The sequence below is a fragment of the Corvus hawaiiensis genome, chromosome 24, assembly GCF_020740725.1.
Source record: "Corvus hawaiiensis isolate bCorHaw1 chromosome 24, bCorHaw1.pri.cur, whole genome shotgun sequence".
Classification (NCBI taxonomy): domain Eukaryota; kingdom Metazoa; phylum Chordata; class Aves; order Passeriformes; family Corvidae; genus Corvus; species Corvus hawaiiensis.
In genome coordinates this window covers 227,041-250,107 of record NC_063236.1, presented here as the reverse complement: position 1 = coordinate 250,107, position 23,067 = coordinate 227,041, and the positions used below count along the sequence as shown (strand labels likewise).

The 23,067-nt window shown below is 63.1% G+C and overlaps 2 protein-coding genes across 2 annotated transcripts in view; both read left to right on the top strand.

Moving 5' to 3' along the window:
• Positions 1-1,397: 1,397 nt before the first annotated feature.
• Positions 1,398-17,241, top strand: ATP5MC2 (ATP synthase membrane subunit c locus 2). The gene is made up of 6 exons (XM_048328307.1): positions 1,398-1,651; positions 15,331-15,487; positions 16,051-16,146; positions 16,526-16,603; positions 16,726-16,886; positions 17,001-17,241. The coding sequence occupies exons 1-6, from the start codon at positions 1,398-1,400 to the stop codon at positions 17,113-17,115; spliced, it is 861 nt and encodes a 286-aa protein (XP_048184264.1). The 3' UTR covers positions 17,116-17,241.
• Positions 17,242-18,392: 1,151 nt separating this feature from the next.
• The window catches only part of LOC125337801 (cyclic AMP-dependent transcription factor ATF-7-like), a 47,617-nt gene continuing 42,942 nt past the window's right edge, over positions 18,393-23,067 (top strand). The window contains 1 exon segment of the mRNA XM_048327945.1: positions 18,393-18,478. The gene's annotated coding sequence lies outside the window, so the exon portion shown is untranslated.

Sequence of the window (23,067 nt, the reverse complement as noted above, 5' to 3'; positions counted from 1 at the left end):
CGGGAGGGTTCAGGGATTGGGGTTTGGGGTTTTTTTTTTATTATTTTTTACGGGGCGCCTCTGACGTCGTTTATTTTAACAGGAGAAAAAGGGGGGAACAAAGGGCTGGGGAATGGGGTTTTCACACCGGTTTGTTGTGGCGTCACCCCAAAACTTCCAAGCTGGAGGCCTGGGCTAAGGAACGATGCTCAAACCTCCGAAATTCCATGGATTCGGCAGAGAAAAGGGAGGACCCCCGATGCTTCGGTGACCGCAGAGAACCCACACCCCACAGCCACCCCGCCGCCACCGGAGCCTCCTCTTCCAGCCGGGATGGTTCTGCCCTTCCCAGAGAGCTCCCTCGGCCCGATCCCGCCGGGATTAGCCCCAAATCTGCCCCGTTTTGCGTCATCCAGGGCTGGGGGATGACGGCAGCGCCAATTAGCGCTCACGCGCTCCCAATTAAACGCGGCGGCCGTTGCGAAACCAAACGAAATAAAACCCCAGATATCAAATTATCCGCGCTAATTGGCCGGCGAGAGGGTGTAAGAACGGGGCTTTTAAGCCGGTGTTAATCTCCGCCGCAGACAAAGTGTTTGTTTTGCCCCTTTTTTAGGGGTTTCATGGCTCCTCCCCGCTCCCGGCGGGTCCTGACGGGCAGAGCGAAGGGCGGGGGCCGTAAAACGGCGGCTGGGAATTGCGGAACCCAGCCCCGGCCTCTGGAGCGCCGGCGGCTGAGGCGGCAGGGCCGGGGATTTATTCAATGCTCCAGGGCCAGCCATCCATCCTTATCAGCGATCCTTATCAGCGATCCTTATCAGCGAGCCTTATCAGCGAGCCTTATCAGCGAGCCTTCTCACACCCCGGCCGCTCCTGCTCATGCCCAGGCGCTGTTTTAGCCCTTTAGGCCCCGTTTTGTCCCCTAAACCCACGTGAAACGCCCCATTCTCCGAGGTCAGGGATTTTTGGGGCCGTCCCAAAGCCCCATCGATCCCGCTGGGGTGAGGGACGAGGATGAGGAGCCGGCGGAAGGGACGCGCTGGGACAACCCCTGTGGTGTCCCCAGTGCCACCAAATCCGCGGTGGTGGCTCGTGGTCACCCATCTGAGGGGACACCAGCGCTGGGCAGAGCAGCCGGGGGTGACGCGTGGGGCGATGACCGTGGTGCCACCACATCTGTGCCAGCAACGCCCTCGGCGGTGGCAGAGAGGCCACCCAGAACCGCAGCTCGGCCTCCAGAGCCTCTCCAGGGTTGTTTTTTCTGGGAAAAAGAATTTAAAAGGGTGCACGGGGGGAGCTGGAGGGATCGGCGGGGTCCTGGGGGTGCTCGGAGCAGCCGGGATGACCCCACAGCTGACCCCAGCAGGTTCCCCCCCGGCCGCCGGGGGAGCCGGGAGCCGGCAGCAGCTGCCAGGAAAATGAAATCCATCGGCTTGGAGCCGCTCCAAGGCCTTGACAGGGCCAGCAGTGACAAGGCCAGATGGGCCCCGGCCAAGCGGCGAGGGCCGGAGCCCCGCGGGGACACCGCTGCCAGCGGCCCCGAGGGCAGCAGGGGAACGGGGGCGCTGGGAAACCCCTCCCCCGCAACGGGATTCGGCTTCCGACGTCCCCCAGGAGCAGGGCTGGTGGCCACCAGCGGGGGTGGTGGCACCGTGGCCACCACGGGGTGGAGGTGACAGAGAAAAGCCCCCAGAACTGGTCAGTCTGGGGTCATTGGGGAGGTTCGATCCAGGCTGGGCAGGAAGGGACATTGTCCAAGCTCCAGGCTGGGTGTCACCTCCCTGACCTTCTCCCTGGTTTCTGGGTAGGGACATCCTCCAGCTTGTCCCCCTGCAGGGGTGACATCGAAGCCACCGGAGCCACCCTGAGGGTCCTTGGTGGCTCCAGTCCAGCTCGAGGCTGGCAGCCCTGGGGAGAGGGGACCGTCCCCATCCTCGGCATCCCCATCCTGGAGGTCTTCATGTCCTGGTCACCTCCAGCAGTCCAGAGAGCGCTCGAGGTCCCCTGCAGCTGTCACTGCTGTCCCTGCCACCCCAGCTGAGCCCTGTCCCACTGGGACACCTGAAAGTGTCACCCAACAGCCCAAATTCGTCTCCAGGTGGGCGTGGAGGACCCAGAGGTCCCTTCCCACCTCCAGCTCATCTCCGTTGGCCTTCGAAGCTCCTGAGGCAGAGCCAGAGCGAGGGGAGACCCTCCCCGCTCCTCTGCCGGAGCCCCGTCCGCGTTCCGGAGCTGCCGCTCCCGGCCCCGATTCCCTTTTTATTGCCCTTTTTATGGGAACTCCCGCCCGGGCAGCGAGCGGAGCCTCCCGGCAGCGGCCGCGGCCGCTCCTTCCCCTGCCGAGCCCCTCCTGGCTGCGTGCGGGGTGAAGCTGGGGGGTGCCCCGTTTTTGGGGGGGCTCCCGGCTGGGATTCCCGCCTGGAATCGCTGCTGGGAGCGGCTGCGGAGCCGGCGGAGCCGCGGCCAAGCCGTCCTCATCTCCCCATCTAGTGACCGCGCCGCGCGTAGCAGCGCTGCTCCGCTCGGGATGCTCCCGAGCCCTTCCCGGGGCCAATCCGCACCGGGCGGGACGGGAAAGAAATCCCCGTCCTAAATCAAAATCCATCAGCGGAGCCGGAGAGCGGCGGCGGCCTCGGCGCTGCCCCCGGGGAGGCCTCGGCGGCCGCTCCGCTTCTCCTCGGCCTCCCCCGCCCGCTGATTTACGGCTCTCGCCACGCGGCCGAGCTCCCGGGAGGGCCCCGCTGCGGCCCCCGGGATCCCGGGGGGAAGCACAAAGGGGATTTTTTGGTGTTTTCTTTAATCCCTTTTTAATTTTTTATTGCTGCTTTTTTTGGCTTGAAAGAGCGAAAAAGGGAAAAAAACCGCAAACCAAACCAAACAAGAAATTTGCTTGGCTTGCGTGGGATTGTTTGGGATTCCTTGGGATTCCTTGGGATCGGTTTGGGATTGCTTCTGGATCTGAAGGGGGCAGCAGGGCCTGGGGATGCCCCCGCCGATCCTGGGCACCCCAAAAACTGGGTGACTCCTGATTTTAGGCTCTTTCACCCCAATTTTTCCCTTTGAGGACGATTTGGGGATTGAGGAACCGTTTTTGTTGTGTGTTGGTCGATCCTAACCCAACCCTCAGGCCTGGCTTCCCCACCCCAAACCACCAGGGCCTCAAAACCCCTTTTTTCCCCCCAAAACCCATCCTGGTCTCTCTTTCCAGCCCAATCCCATCCTCCCAAACCCCACAGGACATTTCCCCTTTTCCCCCCAGGGGCACGAAGGTTCCGCCTCTCTGGGTGATTCACAAATCCCGTTTCTCCCGACACTTCCATAACTTTCCCAACCTTTCCAGAGGCCAAACGCAGCCCATTAATTGTTTTCCGTGCAAATTGCAGCCAATTAAAGCTGAGGCAGAGTTTACTGGGAGGTGAGACGGACTCGCCGAGCGAAACCTGTTTGGGATTTCATCAGGGAATTAATTGCAGGCCGATGTGGGGGTGACTGGGGGCTGATTTGTATTGGGATTTCAGGGATTTTTTTCATTTTACTGCCAAAAAAAAGAGCGAATTCCAGCCCTTCTTTCCCTGCCCAATCCAAGGGGCTCCATCCCAGCTGCCCCAGGGTTCAGGGAGGATCCAGCTTGGGGCAGGCAGGGAAATTTGGCGCCGCTTTTGGCAGGAATTCTGGAAAAGTGGGAGCGAGGAGGGAGCTCCAAGGGAGGCGGAACCTCCCTGGCACATCCCTGAGCTCCACGTGCTGGGAACAAGCTCCGGCAGAGCCTCCCGGTGCCCGGCACGGAGCGCGAGGAGGAGCCTGCCCTTCCCTTCCCACCATCTGCTCCTGCTTTTTTTTGGCATCCTTTTCCTTTTGGCCTCCCGGTGGAGCTCGGGGAGAGGTTGGGGTGAAGGGGACAGGACTGGGGTGAGGTTTGGGGGGGTCCCGCAGGAGCAAATCCCGAGTGGGAATGTCCAGGGGTGTGGGGTTAAAGCCCAGCCTGGGATGTTCCCCCAGTGGGATTGGGATGTCCTGGAGCAAGGCCAGGGATCCCCCAGGGATCTGGGAGTGGCCAGAGCCACAGGAGCAAGGCCAGGGATGTTCCCCCAGGGATTTGGGAATGGTCAGAGCCACAGGAGCAAGGCCAGGGATCCCCCAGGGATCTGGGAATGGTCAGAGCCACAGGAGCAAGGCCAGGGATGTTCCCCCAGGGATTTGGGAATGGCCAGAGCCACAGGAGCAAGGCCAGGGATGTTCCCCCAGGGATTTGGGAATGGCCAGAGCCACAGGAGCAAGGCCAGGGATCCCCCAGGGATTTGGGAATGGCCAGAGCCACAGGAGCAAGGCCAGGGATCCCCCAGGGATTTAGGAATGGCCAGAGCCACAGGAGCAAGGCCAGGGATCCCCCAGGGATTTGGGAATGGCCAGAGCCACAGGAGCAAGGCCAGGGATCCCCCAGGGATTTGGGAATGGCCAGAGCCACAGGAGCAAGGCCAGGGATCCCCCAGGGATTTGGGAATGGCCAGAGCCACAGGAGCAAGGCCAGGGATCCCCCAGGGATCTGGGAATGGCCAGAGCCACAGGAGCAAGGCCAGGGATCCCCCAGGGATTTGGGAATGGCCAGAGCCACAGGAGCAAGGCCAGGGATCCCCCAGGGATTTGGGAATGGCCAGAGCCACAGGAGCAAGGCCAGGGATCCCCCAGGGATCTGGGAATGGCCAGAGCCACAGGAGCAAGGCCAAGCCTGGGATGCTCCAGGGGCGTGGGATGAAAGCCCATCCTGGGATATTCCCCCGCAGCAAAACCCAAGAGGATCCAGGGGCGTTCCTGCGGTGCCGGAGGAATTCCTGGGCCTCTCCTGTGGTGCCGGAGGAATTCCTGGGCATCTCCTGTGGTGCAAAACCAGGAGAGAAACGAGGACGCGAAAACCCCCGGGCAGAGCGACCCCGGCCCGGCCCGGTCCCGGCGCTGCTCCCTCGCCCTGGAAGGCGCTCCAAGGAGCCCAACCCCGGCCGGCAACGAGCCGGGACTCGCAGGGAGCCCAGGCAGGAGGCGGCCGCCCGAAAAACGCTCCCTGGAGAGGCAAAAGCCTCCCGGAGGGAGCGAATCCCGCAGCTCCCGCTCCCCCGAGCGCCCTCCCCGCCCACCGCCGCTCGTTTTCCTGGGGATCAGCAAATAAAATAGAATTAGTTGGGTTTTTTTCTGCTCCCTTTCCCTTTTTTGTTCCATTTCCACGCTGTCAGCACCGAGCCCGGCAGGGCCATTTCAATCTTTTTCATTTTCATTCCTCTCTCCCCTCCCCCCTCGCCGCCTTTCTCGTCTCTTCTCCGCCCAAAATGGGCGCTGCTGCTCCGCCAGCAGAGCGAGATTTGGGGGCGAGCAGAGGATTTTGTGGGGTTTGGCTCTTCCTGGCAGGATTTCGGCCCTGGGATTGTCCCCCTGGGTGCCAGCGCCTTTTGGGGCCGTTTCTCCCCCAGCGTGGGATCCCTGCGTCCCCATTCCGGGTCCCATTTCACCCCTAACCACCAATTTCCCCTTTAATCGCTTTTTGGACCCCAAAAAAAACCCCACTGCCCGCCCCGCCGCTGCCACCACGCATGGCCGCGAGTCCCCTTTTCCCACCCCCGGCGGGATAATGCCATTTTCCACCACATTATCGCCAAAAAACCCCCGCCCCCCCCCAATTTTCCCGCAGGATCCGCGTTTTCCACGCCCCCGTCTCGTTTCCTGCCGGGATTTATTCACCTGCGGCTCCCGGGGCTATTTATAGCCCGGGATATTTATAAACAGCCCGGCAGTGCTGGGAATGGGTCGAAAATCCCATAAAAAGGGGGAGATTTGCGAGCGGGATGCGGGGAAAGGGAGGGGAGACCCCCCCGGGGTGGGGGGAAAGGGGGAGCGGCACCTCCGGCCCGCGGGGATTTGGGGGCTCCGGCTGGAAAATGAGCGGTTCCCACCCAAAAATGCGCCCGAGGGTCGGGGTGGCTCCTGGGGCTGCTGAAAGCGGCGATGTGGCCACCAAAATGCTCCTTCCTGCAGGGTCCCAGCCCCAAAAGGGCGAATTTCCCCCCAAAAAGGACAATTTTCCCCCAAAAGGACACCCCAGTGAGTGGTGGCCGAGCCTACACTGGGAATGAGCCCAGAAGGGGCACAAAATGGGGCAATTCCAGGGATTTTGGGGATGGATCCAAGGGCTAGATTTGTGCCTTAATTACCCCTCCCCCAATCATATCAGGGGCATAAAACCCCCCGTGGGGGTCACAAAATGGGGCAAAACCCAGGAATTTTGGGGGGGAAAAAATACAGAGCAGTGCAGGGAGCCACTGGGAATTTCAGAGCAGGAAAAAAAGGGGGGGAAATCTGATTTTTTCCCCCATTTCTTTTAAATTTTATTCTTTTTCCCCTAAAGCAGCGGATTTCCAGCAGCTCCTCCCGGGAGGAATAAATAAAGCGGGAATGAAACCTGAGGGAAGGAACATTTCCTGACCTTTTCAAAGGCGATTAAAATCCCGCTGGAAACGGGGTTTTTAAGGAGAAGAATCCAGGCTTTGCATGGAAAAAAATGGAGAAAAAAAATCAGATTATTTTTTATTTTTTATTTTTCCCTTTGCCAGCTGCAGCAGCGCCACTTTATGGGGGAATCAATGGGATTTTGGGGGTGTTTGCACCTGCTGGAAATGGGGTTTTTGAGGAGGATAATCCAAGCTGTGCATGGGAAAAACGGAGAAAAAATCAGATTTTTTTTTTTAATTTTTTTTTCCTTTTTCCAGCTGCACTTTATGGGGGAATCAATGGGGTTTTGGGGGTGTTTGCACCTGCCGGTGGTAATTGGAGACAGAGTTTTCCCCAGTGGTTTTTTTGAGGCAATAAAGGGGTTTTGGGGGGGGGAGGAAATTCTGCCCGGTGGCTTTTTCTCTCCCATCCCCGCAGCCCTGCTCGGGTTTATGGAGCCTCTCTGCGGTGCTCATTACCAGCTCTGCTTTTGGGCTATTTTAACTTATATTTTTTATTTTATTGTTGGGTTTTGTGGCTTTTTTTTTTCCTTTCCTAGGTAATACCAGAAAAAAAAAAAAAGGAAAAAACAAGGGGAAAAAAAGGAAAAAAAATCCCATCCCGCAGCCCCCTTTGCCTGAAGGGATCCGATATAAAATCCGGAACAATTTGTCAGTTACAGCAGGAAATAAAAATGATGGATTGGAGGGCCAGGGCCAACCTCGGCAGAGGCTTTGGGAGGTGCTGGAATGGGGAAAAGATGGAGAAAAATCGCATTTTGGGGGGGATTTTGGGGCGATATTTGGGGATTTTGGGGGGATTTTTGGGATTTTGGGGGGATTTTTTCGGGGTTCGGGGGCGCAAAGGCGTTTGGGATGGGGATTTTTTAGGATGGGGAGAAGGAGAGGGAACGGAAGGAAGGAAGGAAGGGAGGGAGGAAGGGGAAAAAAGGGGGGGGAAAAAGATTTCTCCCTCCTTGGGCATCTCCTTCCTCCCTGGCCTCTCTCTTCTTCCCCTTGGCCTCTCCCTGTCCCCGTTCCCATCCCCTTCCTCCCCACCGAGGAGGGCCCTAAATACCGGCGCCGCTCCCCCCGCGCCGTCCCGGTGCTCCGCGGGCTCCGCTCCCGCGTGCAAACGGCGCCGTTATCCCGAACGGACCAACCCAGGCGCGGGGTTTTCAGATTTTTTTTTTGTATTATTTTTTCCCCCCCTCCCGTTGCCATGGAAACCTTCCCTCGGCTGCTCTTCCCCTTCCCGAGCATCGTTCCCGCCCGCCCGGGGGCTGCAGGGGACGAACGGGACGTGCCCCGCGCTGGGGGACACCTGGGGACAGCCGCGACACCGCGGGGGCCTCGGGGGTCCCTCGGGGGACAGCGGGGATTTGGGGGGATTTTTGGGGACAGGGGGGATTTGGGGGATTTTTGGGGACAGCGGGGATTTGGGGGGATTTTTGGGGACAGGGGGGATTTGGGGGATTTTTGGGGACAGCGGGGATTTGGGGGGATTTTTGGGGACAGGGGGGATTTGGGGGATTTGGGGGATTTTTGGGGACGGGGGGATTTGGGGCCGCGGCGATCCTGCAGCGTCCCGGGAGGATGAACTCCCCCCACCCAGGGACCATTCCTGCCTGAAAGTGGGAGACGGCGGCTCCCTGTTTTCCCTGTTTTTACCCCAAAACGAGTCTCCATTTCCCAGCTCGGCTTCCCGCCCTGCATTGCCCCAAATCCCGGTGTTCAGCCCCAAAAAGCGGCCGCGGAGGAGCTGCGGCGTCACCGGGCTCAGGTGGCCCCTCGGCCCCGTGGCCTCGATTTGGGATTTTTGGGAGCCTTTTCCAGCCCCAGATCGCCCCAAACAGCTCCGCTTTCCCCTTTTCCCCCGGAATCTCACCCGGAAAAGCCGGCAGGGAGCGGGGAGGGCCCGCGGGGAAACTGAGGCACGGCGGGGTCACCGCGGGGCAGAGCTGGTGGCTGAATTTGTCCCCTCCGTGTCCCCTCCGCCCCTCCCGCAGCCGCGCTGGTTTAATGGGCTGGAATGAGAATGAAAACGGAGCCGCTTTTATGGGATTCCTTCTCTTTTCCATATTCATTTTCCAGCGCTTTCCCCCCGTGCTTTTGTGGCCGCCGCGGGTGGAACGAATCCCCTTTCCCAGCTGCTTCCAGAGGCGGCTCCGGGGTGGCCGAGGGACCCCCCCCGGCAGCCGCTGAGCCCCCAAAATCCTGCCCTGGAACCCCAAAACCTGCCCCAAAATCCTGCCCAGGAACCCCAAAACCTGCCCCAAAATCCTGCCCTGGCAGGAACCCCAAAACCTCTGCCCTGGATTTGGGATGCCCCAACAGGGCCCTGGAGGTGGCAGGAGCGGGGGGACCGCCCCACTGCACCCCAAATTTCAGCTTTTTCTCCCCATCACGATCCTTTGCTGAGGGCTGAGCCGGCGATCTTTGGGGGTTTTTTTGGGGTTTGGTGGGATTTGGGAGTTTTTGGGAGCCCGGGGGGGCAGGGGGGTGGTCCCAGGGCCCTGCGCTCCTGGGCCAGCCCTGCGGGTGGAGCAATTGCCCCGAGAATGGGGATGGCCGGACCCGCCTCCCCCGGCCCCCTGTGGGGACAGAGCCAGGGCCGGGGGTGGCCCCTGCTCGCCCCGGGGTGTCCCCGGGTCCCCTGGGCCCTGCCACTTCCCTGGGGGACACCCGGGGGTGGCACAGCCGCGTCCCACGGCCCCGCACTGTCCTGGGGATCCCCGTGCCAGCCTGGAATGTCGCTGCCCACCCCATCCCGGCTCTGGCTCTCCCTGTCCCCACCGCATCCCATCCCATCAATCCCATCAATGCCATCCCTTCTCCCATCCCATCCCCCCCATTCTCTCCCCCCTTTTCCCACCCCCCTCTTCCGGCGGGGGGGATCCAAAGGGAGTCAAAATCCCCCGCCCGGTTTGGGTGAAAACCCTGCAGGAACGGGAAAGGCTCAAATCCCGGGGGCCGCGGGCGCTGCCGCGGCCGGAGAACAAAGGAACGGCGGAAAATATTGGGAGAAAAGAGGCGGAATTGGTTCCCCCCTCCCCCCCCGGGGGTCTTTTGTTGCGGGTTCGTGGCTGGGGGGGGCTGTGGCCATAAATCACAGAGGGGGGATTGGGAATTTGGGATTGGGAATTGGGGCTGCAGGATGGGCGGGTGCGGGAACTGGGGGGTCCCGGTGGAGCCCTCCCCGTGCCGGGGGCAGCCTCTGGCTCCTGACCCCACAGAAGGGGGGAAATTGGGGATTTGGGATCCTGCACGATCGGGGGCGGGGGTGGCGGCAAGGACCCCGCGTGTCCCCACGGGGCTCTGCGGGAGCGGGTGACCTTTCCCGCTGTCCCCCCGCCCTCCCCGCCGCGCTCCCAGGTTTTATTCCCATTTTTTTTATGTTTCCCTGCTCGCGCTGCGGGATTGGATTTTCCCGTCGCAGTGCAGGGGAGGGGGAGCGCCGAGCCCCCGCCCCCTGTCCCTTGTCCCCCCCGCTCCGCGGGGACCCCCAAACCTCCGCTGTCCCCAAAAATAAGGGGAGCTGCAGCTGGGATGCGATTTTGGGGGGAAAATACTGGGATTTGGGGTTCAGCGGGAGAAGGGATCGGAAATGGTGAGGGCGGCGCTGGGGACAGAGCTGGGGGGTCCTCACACCTCGCGCCGCGTTGGGGACTGTCCCCGTGTGTCCCCAAAGGGGTGGGGACACCAGTGCGGGGCCCCTGCGTGTCCCCAGGGGCGAGGGACTGTCCCCAAGGGTGTGGGATTGTCCCCAAGGCTGAGGGGCCATCCCCGTTCTGCAGAAATGTCCCTCACCCGCGGTCCCAGGTCCCAGACACCGTCCCAGCTCTGTGACATTGTCCCCAAGCCCCGCCGCCATCCCCGTGTCCCAGTCGCTGTCCCTCGTGCCAGGACGTGTCCCCAGCTCCAGGTCACCCCCCACGCCGCCAGCCCGGGCCCGGCTTTGTCCCCAGCCTGCGGGGTCACCCCAAAACCTCAGACACAGCCCAGAGATTGTCACAGCTGCGGGACATCCGACCCTGCCCCGCGCCTGGCTGTGTCCCCAAACCCCAGGTGCTGTCCCCAGCCGGGAGCTGGATGGCAGCGAGGGGCCGCAGGGTGACCAAAAAATCCCAGAAATCCCATTTTCCACACCAAAACCCCTCCGGAGAGCAGCGGGGGCAGCTCAGCCTCGCATCTGCCACCGGAAAATCCCATGGGATCAGCCAGGATTTTGTCCCCTTCCTGCCTGCCCCACTCAGGGGGACCAAACCAGGCCCTGAATTCCTAAAAATCCGCTGTCCCCTGGCCCTGGCACGGCCCCGGCGATCCCGGGCGACATCCACAATCCTGCGGCGCTGTCGGAGTAAATCTCCCGGCTCCTCCAGCAGCGCCGAGACCCCAATAAATATCTCCATTTCCCCTGTCCTGGAGGGAAGATCTGATCAGCTTTTAAATGTCAAACGTAAAGTAAAGTTTGTCATAAAAGAGCGTGTAAAAAAAAAAATGGGAAAAAAAAACCCAGGGAAAGAAAATCCCGCGCTGAGGCGGCCGGAGCCTAGCGCGGCCACGGCCAAGGGCACTGCTGGGTTCAGGTGACCCCATCGCACCCCAAAAAGACTCCACGGATCCCCCATTCCTGGGGCGAGAGACCCCCCAATAGTGGGGTGAGAGACCCCCCCTTCCTGGGATAAGAACCCCCCCCTCCTGGGATGATGAATCCCCCATTCCCGGGATAACAGGAACACTGACCCCTTTTTGGGGGCGTTTAAGGGCTTTTCCCCAGCACAGTTTACTGCACTCCCCACGGATAAATCCCACACATCCCCCCCCTTCCCCCGGCACCAAAACCCCCTAAATTCCCCCCAACCCCCCCCGATTTTTTCCCCCTCCCCTCCCGGCTTTCCAGCCCTGATTCCCGGCGCTTCCCAGCCTCCCATGACGCCATCCCGGGCTGAATCATGTCGCTCCGTGTCCTGCTGAAGCCGCGAGACACAACAGGGCCGGATTTATGGCCCGTGATTCACGCGTGGCACCGGCTCCGCACCCCCGGGGGGGCTGCGGCACCCACGGGGACCCCGAGGTCCCGGCGGCCACCCCGGGGTCGCGGTGGCCACGCGGGAAGCCGCTCCAGGCTGGAGCTGGGGGTGGGGGGCACCCCAGGGTGGGGTGTGGGGGGCTCGGGGGCTTTGGGGGCCCCGCTGCCACCGTGTCCCGCGGGCTGGTGCCACCCCGGGGCCCGCGGGCGGGTGACAGTCCCTGCACCGCCTGTCGCCGGCCCTGCGGGGGCGGGGGATCCCCCCGAGACCCCCAAAACCTCCCCCGCCCCTCGGGGGGCTCCGGCGGGAGGCGTCCGGCCCCGTCTCCATCCTGTCCCCATCGTGTCCCGTCCCCATCCCCGTCCCCATCCCCGTCCCCATCCCCGTCCCCATCCCTGTCCCCATCCCTGTCCCCTCTCGTCGCCACCTCATTAAGATGCAACGCGGGCGGCGACTGCGCCAGAGCCGGGACCGGGACTGGGAGCGGGGCCGGTGGGGCGGCCCCCCCACCCCGATACCCCCATCCCGGCAGCCCCCATCCCCTTCACCCCCCCTCAGGCACGCGCGCGCGTCCTCCCACCTTGAAACCCCCCCCAAATCCCACCCCCCCCCAGCCCCTCCGGACCCTCCCACCCCCCAAATTCCCATCAGTCCTCACCGCTCCCCACTCGTGCCTCAGTTTCCCCCAACCCCAAGGCTCCAAAAGTGAGGGACCCCCCCCTCAAACCCCCTCCAGCCCCCCCAGCCGCCGTCACGCGGCGGCGGCTCCGCCGCTCCCCCCATTAATCGCAAGGTCAAAGCCATTACGGGGACATTAAACCCATCAGCGCGCTCGGGGGGGCCTGGGGGGGGCCGGGGGGATCGGGGGGGCTCCTCGCCACCCCCCCTCCCCTGCCCAGCTCGGGTTTTGATTCGAGCCGCTCAGGGCAGCAAATGGAGCCGCGGCTGAAATGGGGAACGAAACAATAAAACGGGAAAAGGAGGGAAAAAAAAGACGGCAAAGGGGGGAGGGGAAGGGGGGAGGAGAGGCTGCAGGTGGGTTTGGGGGGGATGCGGGGGATTTGGAGGGGCTGAGGGATTCGGGGGGTTTGGAAGATCTTGGGGGGCTGAGGGATTCGGGGGGGCCGGGGGCGCAAGGGGGGGACCGGAGGGGGTCGCGGGGTTAAAAGGGGGATTGGGGGCGCTGGGAAGGGTGCGCGGCCCCCCTGGGCTTGGGGGCTCCCCACCTGCCCTTCCCCCCCCGCCTCTGCCGGAGCCTCCCCCAGTCCCGGCTCCTCGTTATTGATTTCCCGTTAATGGCAGTTAATTATCGCCCTGATTTAATTAATGGCCCTGACGGCTCCCGCAGCAGCGGCGCTGCCCAGAAAGCCGCGGCCGGGGGGCGGGGGACAGCACCCGGAGGGGGACGCTGAGCTCACGGGGGACACAGGAACCGGGGGGGGACACAGGATCCGGAGGGGGGGGACACTGCACCCGGAGGGGGGGACACTGCACCTGGGGGTGACACAGGGCCCTGGGAGGGGGGGACACTGCACCTGGGGGTGACACAGAGCCCGGGGGGGGGACACAGGACCCGGAGGGGGGGGACACTGCACCCGGAGGGGGGACACTGCACCTGGGGGTGACACAGGGCCCTGGGAGGGGGGGACACTGCACCTGGGGGTGACACAGGACCCGGGGGGGTGACACAAGACCCGGAGGGGGGGGACACTGCACCTGGGGGTGACACAGGGCCCTGGGAGGGGGGGACACTGCACCTGGGGGTGACACAGAGCCCGGGGGGGGGACACAGGACCCGGAGGGGGGGGGACACTGCACCCGGAGGGGGGACACTGCACCTGGGGGTGACACAGGACCCGGGGGGGGGACACAGGACCCGGAGGGGGGGGACACTGCACCTGGGGGTGACACAGGGCCCTGGGAGGGGGGGACACTGCACCTGGGGGTGACACAGGACCCGGAGGGGGGGGACACAGGGCCCGGGGGGGGACACTGTGTCCTCCCTGCACCGGTGGGGACACGGTGGGGACACGGTGGGGACACGGGGGCACAGTGGAGCCCCTGAGCTCGCACACAGGTGCACACACAGGAACACACGTGCACACTCACAGGCACAGCCACACTCACTCTCACGCACACGCTCACACACACACATGCTCGCTCACACACACATGCTCACTCACTCTCACACTCACGCTCACACACATGCTCACTCACTCTCACACTCACGCTCACACACACGCTCTCTCGCTCTCACACTCACTGTCACGCTCACATGCTCACACACTCACACTCCCTCACTTTCACTCACGCTCTCTCACTCACTCTCTTGCTCTCTCACTCTCACGCTCTCATGCTCTCACTCTCACACTCGCTGTCTCACTGTCACTCACTCACTCTCACTCTCACACTCACTCACCCTCGCTCTCTCTCACTCTCATGCTCTCACTCTCCCACTCCCTCACTCACTCACACTCACACTCGCTCACTCTCACTCTCACTCACTCACTCCTCACTCCACACTCCCCTCACTCACTCTCTCACACCACCCACTCCTCACACCCCTCACACACTCACACTCACTCACACCCACACTCACCTCTCACACCACCCCACACACCCCACACACCCACACACTCACACTCACACCACTCTCCACCCACCCTCACACTCACACACTCCTCACTCCACACACCTCACTCACACACACCACACCTCACTCACACTCTCACCACCCACACACTCTCACTCTCACCTCACACCCTCTCACACTCACTCTCACTCACACTCTCCACTCATCACTCTCACTCACACTCACTCTCACCACCACACTCACTCTCACTCACTCTCACCTCACTCACCACACTCACTCCCAACTCACTCACTCCCTCACTCTCACTCACCCACTCACACTCACCTCACTCTCTCTCACACTCACTCTCACTCACTCTCACTCACTCTCACTCTCACTCTCACTCTCACTCACTCTCACTCACTCTCACTCACTCTCACTCTCACTCTCACTCTCACTCTCACTCTCACTCTCACTCACTCTCACTCTCACTCACTCTCACTCTCACTCTCACTCTCACTCTCACTCACTCTCACTCTCACTCACTCTCACACTCACTCTCACTCTCACTCACTCTCACACTCACTCTCACTCTCACTCTCACTCATTCTCACTCTCACTCACTCTCACTCTCACTCTCACTCATTCTCACTCTCATTCTCACTCTTATTCTCACACTCATTCTCACTCACTCTCACTCTCACTCTCACTCTCACTCTCACTCACTCTCACTCTCACTCACTCTCACACTCACTCTCACTCTCACACTCACTCTCACTCTCACTCATTCTCACTCTCACTCACTCTCACTCTCACTCACTCTCACTCTCACTCTCACTCATTCTCACTCTCATTCTCACTCTTATTCTCACACTCATTCTCACTCACTCTCACACTCACTCTCACTCTCACTCTCACTCATTCTCACTCTCACTCACTCTCACTCTCACTCTCACTCATTCTCACTCTCACTCTCACTCTCACTCATTCTCACTCTCACTCACTCTCACTCTCACTCTCACTCTCACTCACTCTCACTCTCACTCACTCTCACACTCACTCTCACTCTCACACTCACTCTCACTCTCACTCATTCTCACTCTCACTCACTCTCACTCTCACTCACTCTCACTCTCACTCTCACTCATTCTCACTCTCATTCTCACTCTTATTCTCACACTCATTCTCACTCACTCTCACACTCACTCTCACTCTCACCCCCTCCCTCTCCCTCTCTCGCTCCCACGCGCGCGCACCTCCGCTCCCCCTTTTTCCCGCCAGAGGGCGCGCGCGGCTCCGCCCCGCCCCCGCGCTTTTCCGAGTCCTCCCGGCCGACAGGGGGCGCCGCGCGCAGCCCCGCAGCCTCCCCGGCCGCGCTGCCGGCCGCGCCTGCGCACACGGAGCGGCCGCGACCTGCCCGGCGGAGCCCGGTGAGAGGGGGCGGCCGGAGCGGCCTGGGGCGGGACAGAGCCCCGGGGGACACTGAGAGCCCTGGGGGGGGACAGAACCGCGAGAGAGGGCAGCGAGGGGATCCAGAGCCCTTCGGGACGGGAGGCGAGTGGAGCCCCCCGCGCTGTGGGTGGGGACAAGGCTGGTGCCGCCCCCTGAGGACCCGGCTGGGGGGATCCCCCTCTTTGGGGGGCACGTTCCCTCACGCGGCCTTTTGGGGTTTCCTCCCCAGTCCCCGCGTCCAGGGCTGGGGGTCCCCAGGCCGTGCCCCACCCCAGGCTGTGCCCGAGACCCCCAGGGCCCGTCTCGGACCAGGGGCCTTGGGATCTCCTGTCCCTCACCGGGGGGTGACACCCCCAGGACTTGAACCAGCCCCTCGATCCCTGACCCCAAAGTGCCACTGCCGGGAGGTGCCACCTGGGTGACAGCGACATGTCCTGCCCCTCCCGTGTGTCCCCATGTCCCCTGTGTGCCCCCAGGCCCGGGGTCACCCCTGGGGCCGGACCCCTCAGCCCTTCACGCCTGCTGCCTGTGTCCCCTCCAGCCGTGTCCCACGTGTGTCCCTCCAGCCGTGTCCCGCACGTGTCCCTCCGTCCTCGCCATGTTCACCTGTGCAAAGTTCGTCTCCGCTCCTGCGCTTGTGAGTAGTGACAGCCCCTCCCCTGCCCCCCCTGTCCCTTGGCGGGACGGGTGTGGGGGTGACGTGTGGCCCCTCGAGGCCACGGGGAGGTTTGGGGACACCTGGGGCAGGTTTGAGCTCCGGAAGGTGAGTGCTGGCCGGGGCTCGGGTGACAAAGCCTTCAGCACCCGCCGGGGTCACCAATCACCTTGAGGGGGACCCAGCGCTGGCAGTGACACCCCCGGGGGCTCACCGGGGTCCCCTGAATCGGGGGATGCCAGCACAGCCCCCCTGTCCAGGTGCTGCTCAGGGGACAGCCCGAAGGGCTCAGCGTGTCCGGGGGGTGGCAGCGGTGGCCCTTGGGGTGCCCCCCAGGCTGAGCTCTGTGTGTGCCCCACAGGTGAGGAGGAGCTCACGGGTGCTGGGCCACCCCCTCTCGGCCGCGGCGCTGAGCAGCCCCGAGGCCCGGCCGGAGCAGGTAACACGCCTGGGCTGGGGGTCAGTGTCCTGGGGAGTGACCGTGCCCCCCAGGGGGAAAACTGAGGCCCGGGAGGGGCTGGGGTGAGGTTAACTCCACCTTCCCCCTGAACGTTCCCCCAGGTGTGGCCGGGAGCCCCGCGGGCCCTGCGGACAAGCGCTGCCCACCGGGACATCGACACGGCCGCCAAGTTCATCGGCGCTGGCGCTGCCACCGTGGGGGTGGCTGGGTCCGGGGCCGGCATTGGCACTGTGTTTGGGAGCCTCATCATCGGCTACGCCAGGTCAGGGAGCTCTGGGGGGCACCAGGGGGCTTGGGGTGGGACCAGCGGGCTCTGAGGGGGGGACAGGGACCAGGGCTGGCCGTGGCCCCCTGACCCCAGCCCTGCTCCCCGCAGGAACCCCTCGCTCAAGCAGCAGCTCTTCTCCTACGCCATCCTGGGATTCGCCCTCTCTGAGGCCATGGGGCTCTTCTGCCTCATGGTGGCCTTCCTCATCCTCTTCGCCATGTGACAGAGCGGCTGGCGGTGACAGCGACGGAGCCGTGACCAGGGACGGTGGCCCCGTGCCTGGCCAGGAATGCCGGGGGAGCCTCGGCCCCACCGCGGCCAGGCAGGGAATAAAGACGGTTTGGTGACAGCTCTGAGCTCCTCGTGTCTCCTTGGTGGCCCTGTCCAGTGTCACCTGTCTGCAGCTGGATTTGTCCCCACAGGGTCACTCCGGGGAGGTGGCGGTGTCCCCTCTGAGCTGAGCCCGGCTGCCACTCGGAGCTCAGCCGTGTCCCCAAAGGGACGGGGACATCACTGATCCCCGGGAGCACCTGTGGCTGCCGCCCCGGCTGTCACCTCCATCCATCCATCCATCCATCCATCCATCCATCCATCCATCCATCCATCCATCCATCCCTGCCGGGACACCTCAGCCGGGAGGGGCTGCCGGGCTGTCCGGGGCCAGGAGCGGCCTTTGGGGTGTCCCAGGGACAGCTCCAGGCGTGTCCAGGTTTGGGGTGAGCCAGGGGACCGGGACCGGCCGTGTCCGGAGTGCTGCGGCGTCCAGGGTGTCCCGAGGGCCGTGTCCCGGCCGTGCCCCGGCCGTGCCCCGGGGGATGTGGGGTGTCCCGGGGGATGCGGGCTGTCCCGGGGGATGCGGTGTCCCGGGGGATGTGGTGTCCCGGGGGATGCGGGCTGTCCCCGGGGATGCGGTGTCCCGGGGGATGCGGGCTGTCCCGGGGGATGCGGGCTGTCCCGGGGGATGCGGGCTGTCCCGGGGGTCCCGGTGTCCCGGGGGATGCGGGCTGTCCCGGGGGTCGCGGGCTGTCCCGGGGGTCGCGGGCTGTCCCGGGGGATGCGGTGTCCCGGGGGATGCGGGCTGTCCCGGGGGATGCGGTGTCCCGGGGATGCGGTGTCCCGGGGGATGCGGGCTGTCCCGGGGGTCCCGGTGTCCCGGGGGATGCGGGCTGTCCCGGGGGTCGCGGGCTGTCCCGGGGGTCGCGGGCTGTCCCGGGGGATGCGGTGTCCCGGGGGTCGCGGTGTCCCGGGGGATGCGGGCTGTCCCGGGGGATGCGGGCTGTCCCGGGGGTCCCGGTGTCCCGGGGGATGCGGGCTGTCCCGGGGGTCGCGGGCTGTCCCGGGGGTCGCGGGCTGTCCCGGGGGTCCCGGGGGTCGCGGTGCCCCCGCAGCGCGCGGGGCCTCCTGGGCGGGGCCTTTGTTTGGCCACGCCCCGAGGGCGGTGACGGCCACGCCCCTGGAGCGTCCCATTGGCCGCCGCGCCGTTACCTCTCCGCGGGTCTCGCGAGAGCCTGGCGCGCGGGGCGGGGGGGCGGCGGGAGCCCCAGCGTGAGCGGCGCCAGCGCGAGGCCCCGGCCCGGCTCCCTCAGGTAACGGCGGCACCGGGACGGCGGGAGCGGAGCCTCCCCGAGCGCTTCCGCGGCGGGGGAGCCCCGGGGAGCTCCGGGGGCGGTGGGAGCCCGGGTCGGCCCCTCCCCCCACAACTCTCCCCGAGTTTTCGTGAGGCAGCGGCTCCGCCCGCCCCGCCCTCGCGCTGAGTGACAGCGCGTGCCGGCCAATCGCATCGCGCGCAGCCCTTGAGCGGCGGGCGCGGTGGCCAATGGTGGGCGAGGGGGCGCCGCTATGAGGCCAAGCCCCGCCCTCGGGGGCGGGGCCGAGGAGCAGCGAGGGGCCCGGGCGGTGCCGGGGGGCCCCGGGGGGGAGCCCCGGAATGGGGGGCTGGGGGTGCACGGGGGGCTGGAGGGGGTCAGGGCTGAGAGCCCCGGGGGGGAGCCCCGGAATGGGGGGCTGGGGGTGCACGGGGGGCTGGAGGGGGTCAGGGCTGAGAGCCCCGGGGGGAAAGCCCGGAATGGGGGGCTGGGGGTGCACGGGGGGCTGGAGGGGGTCAGGGCTGAGAGCTCCGGGGGGAAAGCCCGGAATGGGGGGCTGGGGGTGCACGGGGGGCTGGAGGGGGTCAGGGCTGAGAGCCCCGGGGGGAAAGCCCGGAATGGGGGCTGGGGGTGCACGGGGGGCTGGAGGGGGTCAGGGCTGAGAGCACTGGGCGGGAGAACCCCGGAATTTCGGGGGCAGTCAGCGGGATTGGGGGGCCTGGAGGGAGCTTAAGGCTGGGGGGTTCCTGGGGGATATGAGGGGGTGCAAATGTGCGGGGAGTTAAAGGGAGAAGGATTCTGGAGGTAAGCCCTGGAGCGGCAGGAGGAGTCCTGAGGGGCTTGGGGGGGGAAGCTTTGGAAGGCGAGAGGGAATTTGGGGGTGGGGGGTGTCTTTGGAGGCCGTGGATGGGCGAGACCCTTCAGTGTGCAGGGCATGGGGGGCCCTGAAGAGATGTGGGTGGCAGATATGAGACCTCAGAGGTTGGAGGAGCCTTGGGGGGGGTCCTGTGCGGAACCCCTGAGGTGCTGAGGAACCCCATTAGTTGGACTCCGTGCTCTGGGATGGGGAGGGGTCTGTGCTCGTGGCTCTGCTGGGGGGTCCGGAGGGGCTGTGGGTGCCCGGGGGGAGCGTTTGGGGAGCTGGGGGTCGGTGACTCTCCTGGTGCTGCGTGAAGGGAGCAGCAGGAAGGTGCACTCCTCAGGAACTGGTGCGTTTAAGGAGTTTGTTCTGAAGTCAGGGGTTAATTCCCGCCGGGAATTGAGGGCTCTGACTCTGAACCTGCACCTGCTCACCTCTCCTGGCACAGTGGGATCCGACTGGGAGCCGTTCCCGCTGCCAGGAGCCCCCCAGCCCTGCTGAGGGCAGGGATTGTCTGGCTCAGGTGTGACCACACGAACTCCTTGTTCACACTCAGTTCTCCCCGTTTGGTTCTTCCTGCCCCTTTCTCTGTCACTCTCCCCTCATTCCGCTGTCATCCCTGTGGAGGTGCCACCTCTTTCCCTGCCCAGGTCCCTCTAAGGACAGTGTTCCAGTTTGTTAATGGTGAAAGTGGCACCGGCTGCAGTGAACTTCCCAGTTTATTCTGCCTGCTGGGACTTTATTCCTCTGGGGATGATCCAGAGGGGTTCTCCAGCTCTTGGCAAAATGCTGCACAAATAATTGTCCCTAAAGCAGCTCTGGAGAGGAATCCAGCAGCAATTCCAGCTTGGTTGGGGGGTTTTTGTTGCGTTGGGGTTTTCTCAGCAGCGACCAAGAATAGCTGCAGTGTGTAAACGCGGGGGAGAAGTCTGTGGGAGGTGGGCTGAGCAGCCAGATTCCCGTTTGGAGAGCAGGGGCAGGGTTAACATCCTCTTTTCCTTGAAGGCAGTGCCACGTTCAGCTCCTGTGGCAGGAGAGGGGTGAGCCCTGCTCCAGTTCCTCTGTGGGCTGGAAAACCTCTCAGAAAAGGGTTTTAATGCTGGTCCTATAAATTGGTTGGGATTTGAGTTGGGAGTCAGTCTCCCCTCGGCCTATCTGCTTTGAGAAGCTGAAACCAGCCTTTTCCTATGGAAAAATTCCTGGGTTTGGGTGCCAGCCCTGGGTGATCCCGAGCTGTGGGACACTGGACACTTCTCCTGGGGTTGTGTCCACCCTCCTCACTGCTCCACGTGCAGTTATTTCCATCTTTTCCCGGGAAATCAGCCCCTCTCCAGCTGTTATCCGTGTTTTCCTGAATCTCTCCCAATCTGCCGACATCCCAGCTCAGGGCTGGACGGGGTTTGCAGCAGAGCCCTGGGGATCGGGAATTCCTTCCCTCTGCTCGGAGCAGGAGGAGGAAAGGGCTTCACACAAACTTTGGGAATGTGTCAAACCTCCCTCTTGAGATTCCTCTTTTGCTCTGACTCAGCCCTGCTCTGCCCAGGGCTCCTTTCTGATGTGAATTTCTGCTTTATTTCTGCTTTCTTGGGGTTCCTTATTTCCCGGTCTTCTCCAGTGATTCCCAGCAGGTCCCTGGGGTGCTCTGGGTTTGTTGGGGTGAGCTGCAGGTGTCAGGGGCACGCGGAGGTGCTGAGCCCACCTGGGCAGCGCAGGAGCCCTTTCTGCTCGGGGCAGTTCGGGAAGTGCCGTGGGACCCGTGGCACAGCTGGGAGCGACATGGCAAAGTAAAAGGACGTGGCTTAAAACCAATTCCAGCTTCTCACTCACGTCTTTATTCCCATTTCTTCCAAAATGGCTCGGAGCTGGGCCAGAGGATGGATAACGGGGATTTGGGATGGGAATCCCCTCGCTTTGGAAAATGGGGAAGTTGGAGAGGGGAAGCGCCCGCGGGGGTGGGGGACAGCCAGGGCTTCGGGATGGTGTCCAGATGACCTTTAGTGTCCATCCTGAGGAAGGGAATCCTCCTTCCCTCCTCCTGGGAGCTGCTCTCAGCATCCCAGGGATGAGGCAGCCGGAGGATTGGGAGCTGCTCTGTGCTGGAGCCGAGCTTGGAAGGGCTCCCTGGAACAGGCTTCGTGCCCACGGGGTGGTTTGTGTGTGCTGGGGAAGGATTCTGGCTTGGATTTGGCTTTGGACTCGTTTTCTGCTGCATCCCACGTGATGCTGCTGCGCCTCTGCTTGGATTTATTTATCCTTCGGACTTTCTTGGGGCCTTCTTTTTCTTTTTTTTTTCCTTCTTTTTTTTTTTCCTCCTTTTTTTTTCTATTCCCCTTCCTGGCACTGAGAATCGAGGCCAGATTTCCCAAACTGCTCTTCCCCCCTCATTCAGCACCGAGCTGTGCTGCAGTCAGGGAGGAAATGCTGCCAGAAAAGAAACCTTTTGGTGAGAGGCCTTCAGCAGCGGGGACCTGTTGCTTCCTGGAATTCATCAATTATTTTCTCCGCGTTCCAAGTGATCTTGGAATTCACAGTTTGGGCTCTCAGGGATTTTAGGATCGTGGGCGAGAAGGGTGGGTTCACCCAGTGGCCTGGGCTGCCGTGGGGAGCCAGAGGTGGTTTTTCCTTGGGCTTGGGGTGTGGGAGAAGCTGCTTGGAGAGACTAAAAATGGATTCAGTCAGCCCTCCCAGCGCAGCATTCCCAGCTTTTGTCTGGATTCCTGCTTGGAATCCTCAGTGGATCTCCTGGTTCTCTCAGTCCTTCACCGTCTCCACTTCTTCAAATCTGCTTGGCCCAGACCCAAAAAGTTCTGGCTTAACCCAGGTTCTATGTGGAGTTTGAGCCTGGCCCAGCTGTGCCTGTGCCCAGGTGAGCCGTGAGAGCTCCAGCGTTCCAGCAAGGAGCTCCAGCGTTCCCAGTGCCCAGCCCTGGAGGTCCCCACAGAGCTTGGTGCTCGCTCGCAGGTTTTCCCCCTCCCCAGAGCCGGGATTTACGGCGTCTTTGGCTGCAGTTAGGCTTGGCTCACGGGAGCTTGGCTCAATTCCTTGCTCTGAAGTTCCATTTCCTCCTTTTCCAGGAGCTTCTTTCCCCTCACCTGGGGCAGAGTCGGCCCTGCTGTGGGTTTGGGAAGCTCCCAAACCTTGTTGAGTTTGGAGCCCCGGGAATTCGGGGCCTGCCCCAGCCCCAGCACAGGGGGCTTCACCTGGGCTAAGCCCAGGTTTAAAGTGTGGGGTTTTTGGCTCATCCCCCTTCCCTCCAAGCTTGGCTTGAAGGATTGGGAATGGCCCAGGACGGAGCTGGGCCTGGGGAGCCTGGAGTGCTGATGGCTGTTCCACCCCGGGGGGGCCAAACAAAGCTCCTGTGCCCGTGCCCAGGGTTTCTCTGAGCTCCCTTTGTGGCCTAAAACCTTCAAAGCACCGAGTCCTCTGACTTTTTCCTCCCCTTCTCCCAAAAAAATGACATTTGAGCTCTTTCAGTGGTGCCTGGAGTTGAGGAGAGAGCGCAGCTGGGAAGGAGCGGGGTCTGCGAGGTCCTTCCCAAGCCAAAGCATTCCAGGATTCCGAGGCCGCCCCTTGGGGGGCTCGGGGTGCCCCTGCCAGCAGAGCCCTGCCCAGCCCTGTGCCGCTGGAGAGCGTTCCCAGCCCTGCCTGGCAGCTCCCTGGCTCTGCTTGGAACACCAGTCCCGCTCCGAGAGCTGCCCTTGGCACGGGGGGCTCGGCCGTGCCCCTGCCC

Coding starts and splice junctions, on each gene's coding strand:
- ATP5MC2 (XM_048328307.1), top strand. CDS start 1,398: ATGAAATCCATCGGCTTGGAGCCGCTCCAAGGCCTTGACAGGGCCAGC. Junction 1,652..15,330: donor GTGGCCACCACGGGGTGGAG/GTGACAGAGAAA, acceptor CTCCCCCTTTTT/CCCGCCAGAGGGCGCGCGCG. Junction 16,147..16,525: donor TCGTCTCCGCTCCTGCGCTT/GTGAGTAGTGAC, acceptor TGTGCCCCACAG/GTGAGGAGGAGCTCACGGGT.